Source organism: Phycodurus eques, chromosome 21 (assembly GCF_024500275.1).
Source record: "Phycodurus eques isolate BA_2022a chromosome 21, UOR_Pequ_1.1, whole genome shotgun sequence".
In the NCBI taxonomy this organism is placed as follows: Eukaryota; Metazoa; Chordata; class Actinopteri; order Syngnathiformes; family Syngnathidae; genus Phycodurus; species Phycodurus eques.
In genome coordinates, this window is record NC_084545.1 from 9,083,881 (window position 1) to 9,103,447 (window position 19,567).

At 39.3% G+C, this 19,567-nt stretch overlaps 4 protein-coding genes and 1 long non-coding RNA gene across 8 annotated transcripts; 2 read left to right on the forward strand and 3 right to left on the reverse strand.

Moving 5' to 3' along the window:
* Positions 1-98: 98 nt before the first annotated feature.
* On the forward strand, positions 99-4,408 carry ncf2 (neutrophil cytosolic factor 2). Of its 2 annotated transcripts, none has more exons than XM_061666539.1 (16): positions 99-343; positions 530-612; positions 707-815; positions 1,392-1,526; positions 1,671-1,778; positions 1,855-1,914; positions 2,332-2,375; positions 2,582-2,723; positions 2,820-2,885; positions 2,985-3,039; positions 3,133-3,176; positions 3,240-3,388; positions 3,462-3,567; positions 3,772-3,892; positions 3,968-4,100; positions 4,238-4,408. In XM_061666539.1, the coding sequence occupies exons 1-15, from the start codon at positions 170-172 to the stop codon at positions 4,057-4,059; spliced, it is 1,488 nt and encodes a 495-aa protein (XP_061522523.1). In that variant the 5' UTR covers positions 99-169; the 3' UTR covers positions 4,060-4,100; positions 4,238-4,408. The 2 variants fall into 2 exon arrangements, with proteins under 2 accessions (XP_061522523.1, XP_061522524.1); XM_061666540.1 differs by having other exon boundaries at positions 3,968-4,070.
* On the reverse strand, positions 3,015-8,164 carry dph2 (diphthamide biosynthesis 2). Of its 2 annotated transcripts, XM_061666538.1 has the most exons (7): positions 7,950-8,164; positions 7,672-7,848; positions 7,453-7,565; positions 6,992-7,212; positions 4,744-5,409; positions 4,447-4,626; positions 3,015-4,337 (listed from the first exon to the last, which is right to left on the reverse strand). In XM_061666538.1, exons 2-7 carry the CDS (start codon positions 7,819-7,821, stop codon positions 4,216-4,218), a joined length of 1,452 nt encoding a protein of 483 aa, XP_061522522.1. In that variant the 5' UTR covers positions 7,822-7,848; positions 7,950-8,164; the 3' UTR covers positions 3,015-4,215. The 2 variants fall into 2 exon arrangements, with proteins under 2 accessions (XP_061522522.1, XP_061522521.1); XM_061666537.1 differs by having other exon boundaries at positions 7,672-8,164.
* A 416-nt stretch (positions 8,165-8,580) lies between these two features.
* mcur1 (mitochondrial calcium uniporter regulator 1) lies at positions 8,581-13,747 on the reverse strand. The gene is made up of 9 exons (XM_061666584.1): positions 13,451-13,747; positions 11,650-11,757; positions 11,475-11,578; positions 10,431-10,532; positions 9,968-10,009; positions 9,731-9,802; positions 9,590-9,643; positions 9,365-9,479; positions 8,581-8,962 (listed from the first exon to the last, which is right to left on the reverse strand). Exons 1-9 carry the CDS (start codon positions 13,692-13,694, stop codon positions 8,907-8,909), a joined length of 897 nt encoding a protein of 298 aa, XP_061522568.1. The 5' UTR covers positions 13,695-13,747; the 3' UTR covers positions 8,581-8,906.
* LOC133396580 (uncharacterized) lies at positions 13,456-19,334 on the forward strand. 2 transcript variants are annotated; one of them, XR_009767390.1, is made up of 5 exons: positions 13,456-13,563; positions 14,021-14,100; positions 14,223-14,300; positions 16,871-17,039; positions 17,867-19,334. It is a non-coding gene; the product is annotated as an uncharacterized LOC133396580 (long non-coding RNA). The 2 variants fall into 2 exon arrangements; XR_009767389.1 differs by lacking the exon at positions 17,867-19,334 and having other exon boundaries at positions 14,223-14,312; positions 16,871-17,841.
* rgs9bp (regulator of G protein signaling 9 binding protein) lies at positions 13,980-19,008 on the reverse strand. The gene is made up of 3 exons (XM_061666585.1): positions 18,544-19,008; positions 16,864-17,170; positions 13,980-16,445 (listed from the first exon to the last, which is right to left on the reverse strand). The coding sequence occupies exons 1-3, from the start codon at positions 18,637-18,639 to the stop codon at positions 16,066-16,068; spliced, it is 783 nt and encodes a 260-aa protein (XP_061522569.1). The 5' UTR covers positions 18,640-19,008; the 3' UTR covers positions 13,980-16,065.
* Positions 19,335-19,567: the final 233 nt, after the last annotated feature.

Genomic DNA, 19,567 nt, shown 5'->3' on the forward strand with positions numbered 1-19,567 from the left:
TTTCTTGGTTTCAGAGTTACAAGGATTCCAACTAGGCAAGAGAGGCCGTGGTGCAGTTTTGTGTGTCAACCATGAATGTCATCACTTCCTGATCTTGGTTGTACAAATCAGAGGAGCTTCCTTCATTTGCTGTGTGATCATCACACAAGTCTCTAACCTGTGACAAACAATGTCTTTTTTGGACACTCTTCGTCAGTGGGACGACGCTGTAACATGTGTGGACAGAAACGATTTGACAGAGGCACTGGGGATTTTCTTGGCCATCCAAGAACCCAACTCCAAAATTTGTTTTAACATCGGTTGTCTCCAGCTTCTGAACGAAAACCTGGATGCTGCTGAAAAGGTAGTGTGCGTCTTTTGTCAAAAACATATCTGACATTTATTTAGCAAGAAACTGGGTCTGGGTTGTTTAATGTGAAAAGGAAGGCTATGATATTCTATAGGCTGAAAGTGCAAGTCACTGAGAAAGAAGAAGTAGCGCTCACCATTTCTCATTGGCACTGAAGGAAGTGATTTGTGTTTGTCTAAGGCCTTTGACTGCAGCATATGCAAGGATGAGCACTTGGCCGTCGCCTTCTTTCAAAGAGGAATCACCTTTTATAAAAAGAAGAGGTGAGGCCTGCTCGTCACCTCAATAACTTCAACACATTGCTTTCCATTTTCATTTTCCTTTAACCAATAACCAAGCTAATGCGTTGCGTTCAAGGTATGAGGAGAGTGTTGGTGATTTCCATCTTGCCCTCAAGGCTCTAAGGGGCAACCAGCTGATAGATTACAAAGTCCTTGGTCTCAGATACAAGTTACATGCATGTGAGGTAAGAAAGTGCCACTCATATGTTAGTTTGCAATAAATAAACTTAATCCTTAACTTCTGCCATTTTGGATCATTAAATACTGAATGAAAATACTTTTGCCTTTAAAATGAAAAATGTCAATTAAAACTGTATGAAGTACGATCCATTCATTTTCAATACCGCTTTAAACACATCGGGGTCACATGTGAGCTGGAACCTATCTATAGCCAGAGTCCGGTTTCAAACCCCCAACTTCAGAACCTTGAGGCGGTTGTGCTGACCACACATCCAATGCACCACCTATATGCATCCATCCATCCACCCATTTTCAACACCGCTTCTCCTGTTCAGGGTCGCGGGGCGCTGGAGCCTATCCCAGCTGACTTCGGGCAAAAGGCGGACTACACCCTGAACTGGTCGCCAGTCAGTCGCAGGGCACATATAGACACGGACAAGCATTCGCACTCACATTCACACCGTCACTAGTTTTTCCATTGTCCTCTTTATTATTTGCCATGATTGATTTTTGACTTGTCTACATGTTCTGGCCCAATGTGAGTGTGTTTTATAGCTCAGTGAGGTGTTTGTTTCTGCTAGGTTCTGCACAACATTGCCCTGGCGGAGGCTCACATGGGTCAGTGGGAAAACGCCCAGAAGACCCTTACGAAGGCCCTCGGATACAAGACGGACACTAAGCTCAATGTCATCGACAGAGCTATGCAGTCTATCCTGGTTTGTTCTGTTTTTGGACTTAATGCTAGGATACATACTATGTTTGAATGCCATGCCCATGAAAAATTTTCCTCTACTTGTTTAACAGCAATAAGAAAAAAGATTAGATTATCCTTTTAAATATTGCTTTATGTTCGCAACCAGAAACAGAAAGTTTTTAAAGTAGTGGAGTTCCCATCAACTGTGCTGTTTAGACCAAATAAACACTATGTTGCTGAATTGGAGAAGAAGGACTACTTGGGAAAATCCAAGGTAATACAACCTCTATAACCTTTAAAAACAACATCATCAAACTGAAGCTTAATTGATCTTGTGTGTTTGTTTTTAGGTGGTTGCCTCCGTTGTTCCCCAGGATCAGTTCTCTGGATTTGCCCCTTTACAGCCACAGGTAATGTATAATAAATGGAATGGAAGAAAAAGTATGTGAACACTTAGGAATTACTTTGATTTCTGCATAAATTGGTCTTGAAATGTAATCTGGTCTTCATTTAAGTCACAGAAATAGATAAAGACAGTTTTCTGATGGTTGAGGTCAGGACTTTGACTGGGTCACCTCCTTCAGTTTTCTTGCAAAATGTTGAGGGAATTCAGTTTTCCGCTGATAATAGGAATCTGTCCAGGTCATGAGGAAGCAAAGCAGTCCAAATTAAACCATGGTGCCCCCTCCACCAAACTTCACAGTTGAGATGAGGTTTTGATGGTGATGTGCTCTGCCTTTTTTTCTCCACACCGTGTTGTGTTTTCTTCCAAACATTAAAATTTCCGAATTTATACAGAATTGACTTTTTCTATTTCCTGCACACAGATTGCGCAGGAACCTTCAAGTCCTAAGGAGCCTGAGGTTCTGAGGTAAAAATGTGAAAACATATCATTGTAATACTAATTATTGAAGCGAAGAAACTCAGTTTTTAGTTTTATAGTATTCTTTTTTTTTTTTAAATTCAAATAGAAGTCAAATTGCAAAGTCAGGCCTCTGTATGAAACAAGTGTTTATAATTCATTTCTCATATGCAAAGTACATTGTGATGACATTAAAGATGACTACTCTTTTAAAGGGCTTTGGAAGGAGACCCTCACATCGTGCGCTATGAGTTTATTCCTGAGACCAGCGATGAGCTAGCCGTTGTCCCAGGCAACATTGTGTTTGTTCTGCAGAAAGGTTCGGACAACTGGGCCTCGGTCATCTTCAATGGAAGAGTAAGACTGCTACCACACACACAGTAGTTGAATGTGTACCTCAACTCTACATGCATATGTTATTAATTTTTAACTTTAACTATGATTTAAATCCAGAAGGGACTTGTTCCTTATAATTACTTGGAACATTTGGAAATGTCCTTAGCTGCCAAGCAGAATAAGGTGAGGACTATGTTAATTATACATTAAACATTTTTTTTTTGGATTGCACGGTGTTGATTTATTAATCCTCAGTTGTCTGGTCTGCTTATTGGAAAACAGGAATTATCAGAACCTCCAAGTCGGGTACCACCAACAAGGCCAGAAAGGAAACAAGGTAAACATTTATTTAAACACAATTGACAAACTATATGCCGTTTGGTAATTGAAAACAAATTGAAGAATTGCTTGTGCATCACATTTTCTCAAGGTCTTGATCGTGATAACATCAGCAATGGAGACTCACAACAGAAGGTATGCATTCAGAAAATAAGAAAAATATTTTGACTTTCCTAAATGGCTGTGTCCTCGCCGTAGGAAACTCAGCCTGCTGACAACACGTGTATTGTCAAAGTTTACTACACATTCAACTTTGCAGTGTCTCTAGCAAGTGGCTCCACTTACGCGACACTGATTGAAAAGATCAGTAAAAAACTGAACCTCTCTTCCTCGTCAGTCACGTTGAGGTAGGGTGCACATTATGACACACACTATTCTGGCAGTTTCTTTGATTAAGCTGGAAACTTGTGTTCAATGTAGTTTAACATCAGACTCAACAAGTGCCATGAATGAAGACACAGACATGGAGAGTGTTTGGAGTCGTGCTCAGAGCAAGCACCTCACATTGTGGTGTATTACCCAAGAAGTGAGTACAAGTAAAAACAAATGCCAATAAAAAATAAAAAATAAAAAAAAACTAAGTGAAAACGATTTGATAGTTTTTATGTGAAATGCTCTGAATACACTGTAAATTAATGCTGGATAATCATGAAACATTCTAAATACATGATGATCATATGTGAGGAATTCAGTTTATCACTGAGTATGAAATAAGTGTGTTCTTGTTTAGCGAACTGAAGTAAAGCAACAGAACAATGACATCATTTTGGTGGCAATTCACTCCTACGAGTCAACAAATCCCGAGGATCTCAGTTTTATTCAGGGGGATAAAATCACACTCGTCTCTACAAGTGAGAAACTATCCCTTTAAACATAATATTTCTGAGAACTTTTCAGACATGATGAAATGTTTTTTCCCCCTGCAGTTAACCAGGACTGGTTTGAAGGACATTTGAATGGAAACACTGGCATCTTTCCTGCATCCTTTGTGGAGGAAGTTCCTGTGATTGGCCAATGATGTTTGCAAATGTAAATACACAACTGACTGAAACTTACGTGGTGAGATGCTTAAAGGATGCAGTAAATTTTCCATATTATGTCCTCTTTAAAAAAACCTTAAAAGTGTCAAAATATTAATAATTTGCAGTAATTAAAGAAATAATACGTGTTGCTATTATGCTCCTTCTTCTTCATAGGCAATAGCGATGCCTCTCCTGCCCTCCACAGCTTTCCCCACGGATGTCTCCCCCAACTTCTGCTCCAAGCCGCGCCAGCTCCGTGTCGCTAAAAACGATGCTGAAAAGACACAGTAAACACTTGAAATGTGCTTTCACGTTCTACTGCAAGTTTACAACAATAAAGGAATATCCATCAACACGTCTTCTTGTGGTTTCATGTTGTGTACCGGCAGAGTTGGTGTTGGCCACAGTCAGCGCCTGGTTCCTTAGGACAAGTGAGGAGCCACACAAGGGCTTTGCATGATCGCAGTCCAGCTTGTGGCTCCTCAATGCTCCGGTGATTAAAGACACATCCGTCTCGTCACATTCCTTCTGCCCCTCTGCCAAAGGCACATAATTTTGTCCACCTAGAAACCAAAAACACATACAGTAACTGCAATAACCACAAAGACAAATGTAGCCATTAAGATATAGCACCCTGACTCAAAAGTTGAGGCTTTGAGGGATACAAAACGGACTCATACCTGGCAATAGATGTCGAAAGTCAGTGACGTATTCCGCAGACCACTCGCGGTTCCTGTTGCAGGCCACTTCCATCTCGAACGGTGTCACCACTGGTCGGTAGAACTCACTGGAGTCCAGTAGTGTGTTCTCCGGACACGAAATCAAAACAAAAATGTCTATTTCGAGAAAGTTAGCAAGCTTGGGCACGTTCAGCTTCCCCATGGCGAACACGTAACTCTTCTTGCCCGCACTGCGGATCGTCTCTTTCAACTGCTGGATTATTGACAGGTAGTTGGCCACGCCAAGAGTGCCCACCAAGATGCCCACCACGTTGGCATCCTTAGCCCTCTCTATAGCGTAGAAGCGCTTCATCAGCGTGCGGTTGACACCGGCCGACTCCACCCTCCCAGCCGATGTCACGGGGTCGAAGGAGGAGAAGGAGCTGCGGTTCCACGTCATCATGAAGTTTCGCAAGGTCGGTCCATCTTGACCGACGTAGAACACATCGTAATCCTCGATGCTCAGTCCGCTCTTCAGACACAGCTCCCTTCCAAAGTGAATACAAAGCTGCTCTGCATCAGGCTCTCTTTTAGTCTGGCCATGGCTGTAACACTGCTCGCCTTCCACAAAAAGTCGTGAAGAAACAACATTTGGATAGTCTTCACACAACAGTGTCACCAGATGATCTGAAGGAAAAAATTATCAGTTACTAGAGCAGCGATCATGAACCTTTTACAAAGTCGACCACTTTTCAGGTTCAAATTTTCCATCACACCATTCTAAAAACATTTGCTTCAGTTTGCGGAGAGTCACTGCATTTAGGGCGAGAACGGATTAATTCTATTTTCATTCATTTGGAGAAAAATTGCTGCGGCTCGCCAAGTCTCCGAACAAGGTAAGTTCATGATCCGAGGTTCCATTGTACCTTCAATCCAATTGTCTTACTTTATCATGTAAAAGGACATTTTAGGTCATTGTGCTTTCCAACAACATGGTGTAAAAAAGAAGGCGTGAAGATAATTAAGAAACTATTCACTCTCTCTACTATGAAGGAATATTTGGGCCATGAAAAAGTGAAAATAGTTGAAATATTGAGAATTTTTATTTTATTTTAAAATAATGATGTAACATTATGACAGGCATAAAAACTATTTTATATGAAAAAAAAACCTAAGAGCTTCAGATGACCTAATCTACACAGTGGATATAAAAAGTCTACACAACCCTGTTCAAATGATAGGTTTTTGTGATATGAAGAAAATTGGACCAACATAAAACAGGAAAAACAACTCCAACAGCTAAACTTCATTCAGAGGACCGTTTTTTTTTCTGTCATTAATCCACAGATTAATTAAACAGATTCTCATTTGCAATGGTGACCTGGTTGGAGACAGCAGAGTAACTAATGACATTCAAACTCATGTTTTTTTATTTCTGAACGCAGCCAGATCCCAAGCTATAAGCTGGTGTGTACACTAGTGCAACCACATTAACTCAGTTGTTTATTTTTACTCCCACTCTCAAAATTATTTTTTTCCCCCAACTGAGTTGTACAGGTTACAGGTCACATTAATGGTGGGGGGGAAAATTTTTTTGAAATTATTTATCTTCTCTTTTTTTTGTCACAAAAGCCTGCCATTTAAGCAGGGGAGTGTAGACTTTTTATATCCACTGAATCATTGGAATGTCTTTTTTCTCTTGTAATGACATAATTGTTTGCCACTATTTTTTAATCCAAATAGTACAATTTTTTTTTTAATCACAGTACACTCCATAATCCATCCATCCATCAAGCGTCTCAAACTATGACGTTTCATGATTACTAAGGTTGCACTATTAACTAGTTTATGCCAAGGAGTAAAGGTAAGGAACTGTTTTTTTGGTTGCCGTTTTTAATTTTTATTATATACGGCCTAGAACCGTTTCATTTTTATACAAATATTGACTATAAATATGATTTTATTGCTGCGTTAGTGATAGACTACAGCAAATTCAGACTTGCGTACAAATTCGGGTTACGTTGCCGACGTAGGACTAGAACTCCATCATAGACCAAGGATCCTTGCAGTATAAAACCTTTGCTTGACACAAACTACAGTTTGACCATCAGCGTGACCAAATATCTTCTCTTCTGATCTACCGTGACTATCTGTCGTGACAGCATTGCAAAGCATTTGATTTAAACTATTCATGAACTTACAAGCACTCGTGAGCTCATTGTGATCCCATGTCTTCCATGAATGTACTGTTATCTGCGTGTGTGCTTACCAATAGCATGAGTGTATTTGACATCGTACAGGATGAGGATGTGGGTTTGCGTGTCAGTGTACAGTTCTCTGAAGGCCGAGTTGCACTTGTCCAAGTCTATGCTTGCTCTCTCAAAGACGTACATGAGGGGCAGCCGTTTGGATGGGCTCAGGCAGGCGCGTCCGTAGTGCACCATGCAGTCGGCTCCAACGTGCTCTGCTGCCACCTCATCCACACAGCAGCTGACCAAACCAATCATTCCGCACGGGAAATTATACAGACACTGAATAGGGCATCTCATTTGTTGCTCATGTCAGATTTTGGCCCCAATTCCAAAAAAAAAAAAAAATCTATCAACAAAGCGACCGCTCATAACTGGACTGGTGGCACCTCATATTATAATAAACTAACAAAAGAAACCTAATAGAAAACCCAAATGGAGGCTATTAAGACGAATACATTTGAGTAATTCTGACATTTACCTGCCATAAGATGTGTCCCCTAGAATGTACACCTTTGCTTGAGTAATCCTTTCAATCTCAGCTGCAACTGCAGTCGAATCGTGCAGAAGTGCATCAGGAAACTGAAGAGCGACCTTTAAAATATGGAGGAAACCCAACGTGATATCTTCATGTCAATATCACGTATTGCTGACCATGCAATTGCTGCTTGAATGGCGGCGGATGTTTCGGCGTCACCACCTTCCCAAAGTGATTCCGACAGACGAAGTCGCAGGTTTTCTGGATTTGATAAAACTCATCAATCTTTTCCAGAGGAGTGCTCCTCGTCTCTTGGACGTCAACTTGACGTTGTATTACATTTGCCGAGCTGCCACTGAACGCATCTGTCATGATTACAGTACATACAATCGAAAGAACCTGGACACACACATTAGCCATTCATAATAACAACGTCAGTTATTTAAGAACTTCGGAATCATATAATACTTGAGAACACTTAATTTAATATAAACACTTACGTCCTGTTTGTAAACTTTATCTAAGCCGCAAGCTAATTTCAAACCATATGACCCCAATTGACATGTGACGCAGAAAGTATTATTTACTACTAATAACGTTACAAAAGTTACACATTTCTACGTAAAATTATAATTAAATGGAATTACGTTCGCCGGCTAAATGTTATATGTAACAGCCACACGTGCTAATGCTACCACAGATATCATGGCGTTTCCGCTCGTCTTGACACTTCCGGTTCAACCTCGTTTCATAATAAAAGCATTGGAACGCACTGCATGCTCAGTTACCGTCGGACTTCAAATTTTCCAATTGCTAATTTTATATTCATGGGATAGAATTGCTTTTTTTTTGCAGACAAATATTTACTGTAATTATTACATTTATATTTTTGAGCTTACGAACTAGTTTGCTCACTGGCAAAGGTACACGTCACCGCAAGGCATGCGAGTTACAACTGACTAAAAGTGTTTGTCTTCAAAATATTTACGAGAATAATGACTTTACTAATTTGTTGGTTAGCGATAGACTGCCGTATGTTCAGCCAGGTTACATAAAAATTCAGGTTACGTTGCTGCTCTAGGAACGGACCTCAGTCATAAATCAACTAATGGGATACTGTAGTCAGTGAAAATTCATTTTATTACACATTCATTACACACAAGTGTCAGTAAGTTAAAACAAGATACGATTTAAATACATGTGGACATTCAGTAGCGTGAAAGTCATATAGTCATACAAAACTAAAAAAATAATGTATATTTTTCCACTGCATTCAACTGCTTTCATCCATTTCTTGAGTGGGTTGTAAATGCTGGCAAAGACTACTGGAAAACGTTTGTTGCAGTCCTTGGATTGCGCTTGACCTGAGACTCCATCAAAATATGGTCAGTGTTAATTGTCTCTGAATATGCTGAATGGGAATACAGCGGAGTTGCAGCACTCCTTCAGTGTGCGCTTTACATCCAGATACGATAGAAACCTAAAACCACGGTGAGACAAGTGAACACTGAACCTAGAGGTGGGTTGGGGGGTGGGGGGAAAGCAATCAATTAGTCTATATGCACTAAGTTAAGCTTCAATTTATTACATATCAAAAGTTATTTTAAATTCAGTACTCCGTCTAACATAATATTTATAGCGCACATATTATAGAAAATAGACTTTATAATAGTTTGTGTACAAATAGTTGGGTTTCTTGTGCGCCTACCCACTCAGAAAGTGTGAAATTAAACAACCAAGAGAATGTTTTGTTTGTTGCCTTTTTCTGAAAATGTGCCTGTGAGCGAGCTGCAATACTAAACTGTGCATCACAATTTGGAAAATATACATAATACCAGCCCCCGCACTGAGTTTCTCCACCCGTGACTTAGCACCTAGGAATTCATTTCTAAATACAGTATATGTCATGTCCTACCTGCGAGGTATTTTATAGTGTCCAATTTATGTGACTCTAGCATGGTTTTCAAACCCGCCACTTCAGTGTCTATTTTCATGTTTGTCTGAGTCAGATGACGATCTTGCTCGGAAGTCTGTTGTCGGGGCGGGAACAGACAGGATGCCAAAGCAGTGGGAAAAAAGATGGAAGGAAAATTATTTGGATGTCATAACTAAGAGGTGCGATGCCATTAAATCTACAAACCATTTCCATAATTTCAGTCCGCGTTTCCAGAAGCTTCCTCTCATGGTCTGCTTTCTGAAAATAAAAATGGATGAGGATCACATCTTACTTATGTGGGCAGCTGCCATTTTAAGCAAAAATGTTCAAGATTGGTGGGATTACCAGTTCTTTCACACTGCTCTTCTCTAAATTCATGTCCAAAAGGGTGTCTGAGCGTACTTTATTCATGACATCCTAAAACATAGTAATGGATACCATGTATGCAAAATATGTATGCGTTTAATCAATTTTAAATTAAATGATAATGCCAAGACTATATTATAATATTTTTCACTTTGAATTATACATTTTGATGATAACAAACATTTGAGTAAATCATTACAATACATTCTTACTTACAGCTAGTTGCAGCTTCAGCTGCCATAGCTGGATCTTCAATTTCTGAAATGTTAATATGTTGAAAAGTTATCTTCGGCCTGTTCATGGTCTGTGTCTGGGTCTTGTGTCACTGAATTAGGTTGCCAGAGGGGAGAGAGGGGGGGGGGGAAAGTAATGAACGCCCCCCCCACCCCCCAAAAGGTTTATAATTGCCTCTAGATGCCACAAGATGGTGACAAAGCGCTTTATGAAGCTCCTCAACTCACCTCAACATAGTTCATTGGCACAAATATGCCATAAAATGGCGGCAAAGTAATACTTATATATTATACAGGGATTTGTTAAAACAGCGAAACAGTGTTTTTCGTTCTTGAGTGAATAATGGAAAACTGCAAATAAGCGAATCCGCAAATATGCTGGGACACACTCCAACTCATGTATTGGTGATGGAAAAGCTTTAGAGTCTGCACTTCAACATGCTTACCTCATTTTCTGCCAGTAACGTAGAAAACTCGCTTTTCTCGAGAATGATCATGTCCTTCTTTAAGGCTGCTATTTGAGACATGACACGTTGCATCATAATCTCCTAAGGGACAAAATCCATATGGAATTAAGGCGCAGCTCTATTGCAGGAGGCACAGCAAGGCTGGAAATGAATGAGTGAATGGGTGCCAGGGAGTGTTTTAAGGACGTGGCTATCCAGTGTGCATGAAAATGTTTTGGATAATTTGGCTTTAAGTTAAAATTTCAGGATGAACCTAAAATAACTATGACATTCACAGGTGAACTTAACTTGACTTTCTCAAAAAAAAATTTTAAAGTCCAATTTCTCAGTCTTTCAGTACTTTTTGCACAATTTGCTGTTCACAAACAAGGAACTGAAGTGCAAAATTCACAACAGGTGTTTAATTCATGAACGGACCAATACATGTCCTGGTTCAATTAGAAATGCTATTCAAATAGTCCTCCTTATCATGTTGTTCACATTTTGACATCATGAGACCTTGCAAGACAATACCTAAAATAAAGTGACAGCAAAGTGGCTTCAAACAGTATGAGAGACTGGAAAAGTCACAGAAAGGCACAGAAGGGAACATCCTTGGAAAAGTTTATTGATCAAACACCTGTTGTGAATTTTGCTGTTCAGCTTTGTCCGCAAATTTTAACCAAAAGCCGAATTTACATTTTTGTAACTTTTTCTGAGTAGTGTACTATAAATACTGTGAAGATAAAACATTACCTATTCGTCCTTTCGTATGTAATAAAAAGGGGTTACATAATTACATAATTCATCATCTGCTAATGATAGCAGGAGCAGGAAAATGCTGATTTTCCTGTTAATTCTATTTCTTAAAATTAACATGGCATGCGGTTCATTTTACAAATCTGGATTGGTGACCACTTAGCAGTGAATAGCTAAGCAGGCAGAAGCAAAGCTGTGATAGAGGTTCCGTAACCTCTGCTGTTTTGCTGGCAGAAACTCATATCATCGTATGCGCAAGAAACTTACAAAATTAGACACTTTTACCTGCTGTACTTTGGTTACCATGTCACTATAAATAGTGTCCATGGTAGAGTTTGTCATCTTCAAGAGCACCTGAACTAACGCTTCTGCTTGCTGAGTAGTGAAACCTGTTAAAAGAAACGGTATGAATTCATGAAGAAGAGTTATAATGTGAACCAATAGTGGCGACAGGTCAAACCGTTTTCTTCAAGGATTCGAACCACCGCATGAGTGTCAAAGAACAGCTTCCGGACTTTAGGAACATCAGGTTGCACATCATACTGGATGGTGCTGACGGAATTGTGCTCTAAAAGCAGTGTTGCCAAGATGCAAGTTATTATTCAACCTTTGCTGAGTTGATAGGACTCTGATTGGAATGACATTTTCTACATGAGTTCTCCAGAAAACATTCAACACAAGAATCATGGCTGTCTGAAAGCATACAGTATGGTGCAAAAAGGGTTATTCGGCCGTGTTGTTTTAATAACTGTTTTCGCAGCTGTCATTTTGACTTAGAAAGACAGTAAAATTCTAGGACAGATAGTTAGAAGGCATATGCGTAACAATCCAATAACTAAATATGGTTAAGTACTAACCCTTGTTTTGGTGGGTATCAAACGCTTTCACTCAAAATGCAGAACATTTGATAACTTCTGCATTGTTATTTTTTACTGTTTATTCACAAAACCACCAGTTCAGGGTGTAGTCCGCACCCCCGCCCGATGATAGCTGGGATAGGCTCCAGCAGCCCGCGACCCTAGTGAGGATAAGCGGTAAAGAAAATGGATGGCTGGTTATTCTCAAAACCAGTCATTCTCAAAGTGTGGTACCACTAGTGTTATGTAGGCTCCCTCTAGAGCAGGGGTGTCAAACTAATTTTTGTCAAGGGCCACATCGTCGTTATGACTTCCCTCGGAGGGCCTCTACGACTGTGAACCCATATAAATTAAAGATTACCTCATATACTGTAATTTCTTACAGTATACACAACACATTGGTGAATAACCAGCGGTAAAATCAGAAGCCTATAAAAACATGTTTTTCAACTATTACATTTCTTTTCAAAGGGGAATTAGTAATGAAAAATGCTTGCAAATACCTCACTGGTATTACAATAGAACAAAACTAGCAATTTTGATTTGGTTTCTCGGGCCACATAAAATAATGTGACCGGCCGGATCTGGCCCCCGGGCCACCAGTTTGACACCTGTGCCATAGAGGTACCCGAAAAATAAAATAAATAAATCACTGCCGAAGTACAGTCCAGTTTTATTTGACTTATAGTGTGACTACAATTTGTTCACATAATTGCCCAAATCAACGTTGAACAATTTCGAAAAACGAGATTGAATGGATTTTTTTTTTTTTTTAACAAACAAGAGTTTAGTTGCTATGATTCAACCTTTGTGGTTTACCATGACCTGGATGACTGAAAAGCTACCCAGAAAAAAAAAAAATATATATATTTTTTTTGCATGTACATTATTATTATTATTATTTTGTTTTAATTGAAGTGAAAATAAGTTAAAATTACTCCGGAAATTATGCTATTAAGCTAATGATTTGCATTTAATGTTTAAGAACTATTTGTTTTTAAATGTGGTTCCATTTTTTATTTAACTTTTATGTGAAGTACACATCAATGTAATCATCACTTAAGTAGTTTTTCTTTATGTACTTATAGTCAAGCATCGCATTAATGTTCATACTGTGCATATTGTTACAGTGGATTACAATGATATTAAATATATATAATTTTCAGGAATAAAACCAATTTTTTTTTATTCACACTTGGGCCTACTACATTACTGTATTTTCATGTTAGTCATAATGGGGGTACTTGGAGAGTAAAGTATTTTCTGAGGCGATACTAGTTTAAGAACCACATTAAAAAGTAATAACCATAGCAATTACCAGCCTTCCAGTGACGTCATTGTGCCGCAGTAAATTTGGTCGGATTTATTTGCACCACGTGATCGCACAATGTACGTATACGTCACCTCTTCCGGACAGGTGCATGCGTCTGAGTCCAGCTTGTCGCCTCACTCGGTCAGTGCCAGATGAAGAACTCACCAAACTTGACGAAGATTTCAAACGTGCCCAACTAAATTGGGTAGGTGAAATGTTCGACAATAGACGTCTACGATAGCTCACTCTGTCTGTTTTTTGGCCGAGGCTGAACCGCTTTTCGTTGCGGCTAAGGGCAAAAACAGTGAGTCGCGTGTGACATTGTTTAAGCAACATTGTGAACGCGTCAAAGTGAAACTCTACCAGGAAACTTTGAACAAAGTTGGACTTCCGCCGTTGAAATCGTTTGCGCATATCCGGTAGTACCTTTCAAAAGAAAGGCGATGCCACAGAGAACAAAACTATGAGGGTCATTCCAGAATTGGGAGAACATTTTATTTTCCAATAATCCATGCAGAAAATACAGAAACGTGCACTTGAGTAAATCATAGTTGTCCTAAGAAAAAAAATAGTATCTATAGTAATCCTAAATTAAAAAAAAAAAAAAAAAAAACAGCTGCCGCGCACCCCCTGAAATTGTTTTTATCTCTTGTCCCTCTTAGTCATCGATAGGATGAGAAAAAAAAGTGAGCTACATGACTCAGGGGAAATGTCATCATCAAGCAAATTGCTCTGACTAAAGGTAAGTCCTCTCTTATCTTTCATTTTCTTTTTCAATACTTCAGTGTCACTCAAACCAACTCAACCCTGTTAGGCATATTTTTAGAAAAATACATTAATTTTAACTTTTGTCTCTGTGGTCAGGACTGACCAGGACCCTACAATCACTAGGAAGACCCGTGGGGGGTCCGTCTACACATCTGGTGGTGTTGGACTGTGGTGGTGAGAGTTTGTGTATGCTAAGAGTCTTTTGGTGCACTTTTCATCTGCTTTTAACACCATGCAAGCTAAAATTCTGGCAGACATTTTAGCCAGTTATTTATTGGATCATGGAGTTTCTTATTAAGAGAGTCCAGCGAGTCAGAATGGGCTCTTTATACACATTCATACACTAGGACTGTACAAAACAGGCACTTTTATTGAAAAACTATGCTCTCGTGAGCCTGCTACAGAATAGGGAGGTAGATCCTGGGTCTGTTTTATTGCCACTCCGTTTTAGAATGGAGCACTAAGTCTCTTAATGTTAAACACCAATAAGAACCAAGAACTGTCCATCGATTTTAGAAAGTCAAAACAATCCACTGACACTATGATCACAATATTCAGGTTGTTACAAACTACAAATACCTTGGCATCGTACTGGCCATCGAGCTTCAATGGGACTCATGGACAGATCTTTGCATACAAAAACACAGGCATTTTTTAAATTTTTTTTATTAATTGCTTGTTTTTAATGTCAATAAAATTCTCCAAATGTTGTATTTTGCTTTTTAAGTATTTTAACTTGCTGTATTATTTTCTGGTTTGGAAATGCTTTTAAGTCACAGAAAAAGACAATCAGAAAAAACAATTCCAGCAAGTTACATGCGATAACACTACTGAGCACTAAACACATTTATAATGAAGGAGCGGTGAGAAAGGCAAATGACATTGTATATGGCTTTACACATCCTCGAGCATCTTATTTGAAACTACTGCTATCTAGGCGTTGCTTTTGCCCATCCCTCCTGAACAAACCTTGATCCAAATTATTTCATAAAAGCCTTAAATCAAGTGAAATAAGCTAGATGTCCAGCCTGGTCATCCTCAAGGGTGCATAGTGCATTGCAGTGTGTGAGGTATGTTACATTATTTCTGTCGGTGTCTGATGTGTGGGCTATTTGATTGTGTTATAGTGTATCTCTGATGTCATGTAATGAAGTGCCTTGCAATTGTGGCACAAACCTAACAATAGAGTTATATTCTTGGTATCTGGCTTGGTCTAGATCAGCTACCTCATGCGCTGCAATCTGTGTCTGCATTTCAACCTACAAGAATTCCACTTGGCGCTAGAGAAACATACAAGAGGCTGTCTCGCTCTGCGTTTGTAATCCTCACTGTAGAAAGCGTTGTGCGGATTCAAAAGGAAAAGGGAGAAGGAGGTTTTCGCTATACAGTATACGCACAGAATTGAAGATAAAGATGTATTGTAAGTCGTCAGAACTCCCATTGTTTTTTTTTGTTTTTTTTAAAGTTATAAACATATGTCAGCGTTGCTGATTCATAAGGGTGAATCAACCCAAGTTCAATAGAATCAAACTATTTAGAGTTATAATTAATAATCTCTGCCTAGTTAGTCTATTGTGCTGTTTTGTGTAAAGAAAGAATGTAAAACCATTTATTGTAGCTGAATCTGCCTTCGTTTGTTCTTGTACTGAAATGGTTTTTTTTTTAAAGTGATTTTGCTGGGCATAATCCCATTTGATAATTTTGTCTATTTGACATTCATGCGCTATTTAAAAAAACAAATAAATCAGAAGTTACAAGTTACTCAGTACGTGAGTATTTTCTTTCACTAAGTAATTATTTGGAGGACTACTATTTACTTTTACTTGAGTCATATTCTAAAGTAACACTCTTACTTGAGTTAGTACTTATTTACTCTACCCACCTCTGTGATTGAGGTTCACGGGTATTGACAAAATTGTGTAATGTATTAAGGTTTTGCTCAAGAGAAGAAGAAGATGCAGACAGATAAAGTGGTTGCCACCAAAATGACCGCACACAGCAATAAAAGCGCCACAATGTGACTGCGCTGGCCCGCAGGCCGCTGTCCAGCGAGCTGCTCCTCGTCCACAGAGAGCAGGGCCAGGGAGGCGCTGTCAGCGCTGCCGAGCGGGTCGCCGTTCCGCGGCCCGTGAGGCTCCACCGTCCAGCGCAACACGTTCACCTTCGTTTCCATGTCATCGATCATGCGGTCGATTTGTCTGATCTCCTGCTCCATGGTCTTGTGCTCCTGGATCTCAAGGCCATCGAGGAGGTTGGCGTTCAGAGCCCGGTTAAGGTCTGTTAGACTGAGGGCTCGAACAGCCACTTCACTGCTTCCTCCTTTGTGGGCAACAATGACAAGTGACATTTCTGCCCAAATCATGCCAAAAGAATATACAGTGTTCTCCCACTATTTGTGGGCGATAGGGAGTGAGGCCTGGCACGAAAAGCGAAACTCTGCAAGTAACTCACACCCCCAAAAAAGGTTTATGATTGCCTATAGATGCCACAAGATGGCAGCAAACCCCTACTTTTATCTAAATGAAGCCCCTCAACTCACTTTCACATAGTTCCTTGCCACCTACAGTAGATGCCACAAGATGGTGGCAAAGCACTACTTTTGTATATACAAAGCTCCTCAACTCACTTCAACATAGTAAGAGCTTGAGTCGAAGGAACTATCGACAACATATTTTATTTCCAAATTTAAAATTAACCTTTTCAAATACACATTGAAAATTGATTTAAATTGTTTTACCTTGCAGGCCAGTTTGCACCAAACTAGGAGACTCAGCAAGAGTAAAGATGTCTCCCATGTTGTAAACTTTGCACATGTCAATGTGGAGGAGCTCCAGGCTGGAAGAGAAGGCCACCCAGAGGAGCTCCATCTCCTTGCGCTGCTCCACGGGGAGGCTTTTGTCCCGAAGATGCGAGGTGAGATGTTGACAGATGGCCGTGGCCAACTTCCGGGCCCTCTCTCTTGTTCGCCTCAACTCATCTCTCAGCTGCAAGCTGTCAGTGCAGCCGCCGACACATGAAGCTAGATGTCGATAGCATGCCACCACCTGTACCAGGTCAAATAAATGATGTAAAGAAATGATTACACTCAGAAGGTCAAAACAATTGGAAACCGAACACACATGAAGATGGCTTAAAAGTGCTACCGCTTATTGGATTTATGGAGATCCATTATATATATTTTTTTAAATCCTGCGTATTCAATTTAAAGGTATTCAGTTTTGAATCTGTCAGTGGTATTAATTTAACTAGTCCTTATACAGTATGTCACTCATTGAAATGCAAAAATCTTCACACCCCAAAAAAGGTTTATAATTGCCTATAGATTCCACAAGATGGCAGCAGAGCAGCACTTTTGGCTAAAGAAACTCTTCAACTCACTTTAACAGTTTCTTCGCACCAAAATGCTAAAAGATTGTGGCAAAGCACTACTTTGGTCTAAATGAAGCTCCTCAACTACAACTCACAACTATAATATAATACAGTACACTTATTGCTTTAGCCCGAGCCCAAAAAAGGAAATAGGTGAGTTTTTCAGCCAACAATGGAGGTAAAAAAAAAAAAAAAAACCCTCAAGTTGATGAATTTGTCAATGCCGAAGAGCGAATATGTGGGAGCTCAATGTAATCAACATTTCAAACCTTAGAAAATATGGAAATGCATGAAAATGAATGGAAACAAATATAAATGCATTTTGTATTTAACTATAGTGATAAATAATCTCTGTTTCTATATTTTATTAGGATTTCATGGGGATGTAATGTCTCGTCTTCCAGAAAACACTAGACTGGGTTCAAGGGCCAAAGCATCCCACCTTTTTACAACTCTACATACAGTAAAAGTACTCGTGTGAGTTTTCTCCTTGCAAGTTTTTCTAGACCATCCACGGTCTGCATAAGATACAAGACGGACAGAGACAGATGTGTGTTGTTGTCTATTGGTTGATATACTGTACAATATTAATCCCAGGCAAATATTAGTTACCTTCGCTTATAAAAGCATCATATTATCTGTTGTGCAAAAATGGTCAAAATGTGAATGTAGGTTAAGACATGAACACACGACTATGGCTCAAATGCAGTGCAACCCAGATATTTGAATGAGCACAAAGATGCAGCGGAGCAAGAAATTCTATTCAGTGAGAGTGCTGTTTTAGCCACAGGGATGAACTTGCTTGTATTGTACTTACTGTTGGTACTTATTTAGTTTGACAATATACATGAGTGAAGGGAAATGTTTCATTTTTTTCACTTTGGAAAACCAAATTTCCTATTTGTTGGTATAGCTTTGGAGAGTTGATAGTTAGTAGTTTTCTAACCCTTAAATATTTTGTCATAGGTACAGTGTGATCCAAAAGTTTAAGGTTAGCAATGAATCGAAATTGAAACAGTTAATATAACTAAAATATAATTAAGCTTACCTTAATCAAAGAATCCACCAGAGCTTTGCCATCAGTCAAAGCCTTGTTTGTTCCAAGTGTGCAGTTATCTTCTACTTTGTTATTTACAAGTGGCATGAGGATGACTTGCCAAAAATCGGGCACAAGATTCTGTCCTGGATGGCCGCCCTTCACTGTGTAGGCTGCTTCTCTTTCCTCAAAAGATGCTTCACTGAGGTCCAAACAGGCTTCAGGTCCAAGGCACCAGAGCTATGCATGACCATATCCCAGCCCAATACCCGATTCACGCCATCCATGGACCTCTAAGTATGCTTTGGAGGGTGACAAAATATTCGAAATGTGATGAGAGCGAAGAGAGAGGCTAATAAAATGATGTAACTTTAGCAAGATACTAATCCTGTGATTGACCCCTTTGCACCGACGCAGGATAAAGCCGACATGTAATCTCATTAACTGTCACTGAGAGCGAAGACAAAAGCAGATGCCTGTCTCCGCCACAACTGTCCTTTCACCGAGGGGAGGCTGCGCTCTTTGCCTCCACTCTGGCTATCTCTCTTTCACTCAACTTGAAAATAATATGCTTAAGAAATGAATGCAAATATAGTTCAAATCTAAAGTAACAGAATATATGTAAGAAAACTTTATGATTTGAAGTAATTTTCCGCCTCTTCAACAATGTATGGTGCAATTCAAACTCTCACATAGATGTGATGTCATTAAAAATACCCTAAATTTCATTTTTGTAACCTGAAATGTGATGAATGTTGCTAAAGTGACCTACAATACAGAAAAATAAAAACTTTAAAATTTCATTGTTTTGTACAGGTGCTTCTGGGACAAATCTGACCTGTCCAAATGAATTTTACATAGGAACTGCACATATGCCATAAATGTGAGCATTATGTAATCAGTGGTAATACCGCACTGTCATATATATATATATATATATATATATATACACACATACACACACACGTCTATGCATGAATTAGTTTCTTTAACTGTTTCGGCTTTCCCCCATGAACCTTTAAACACCAACAGATGC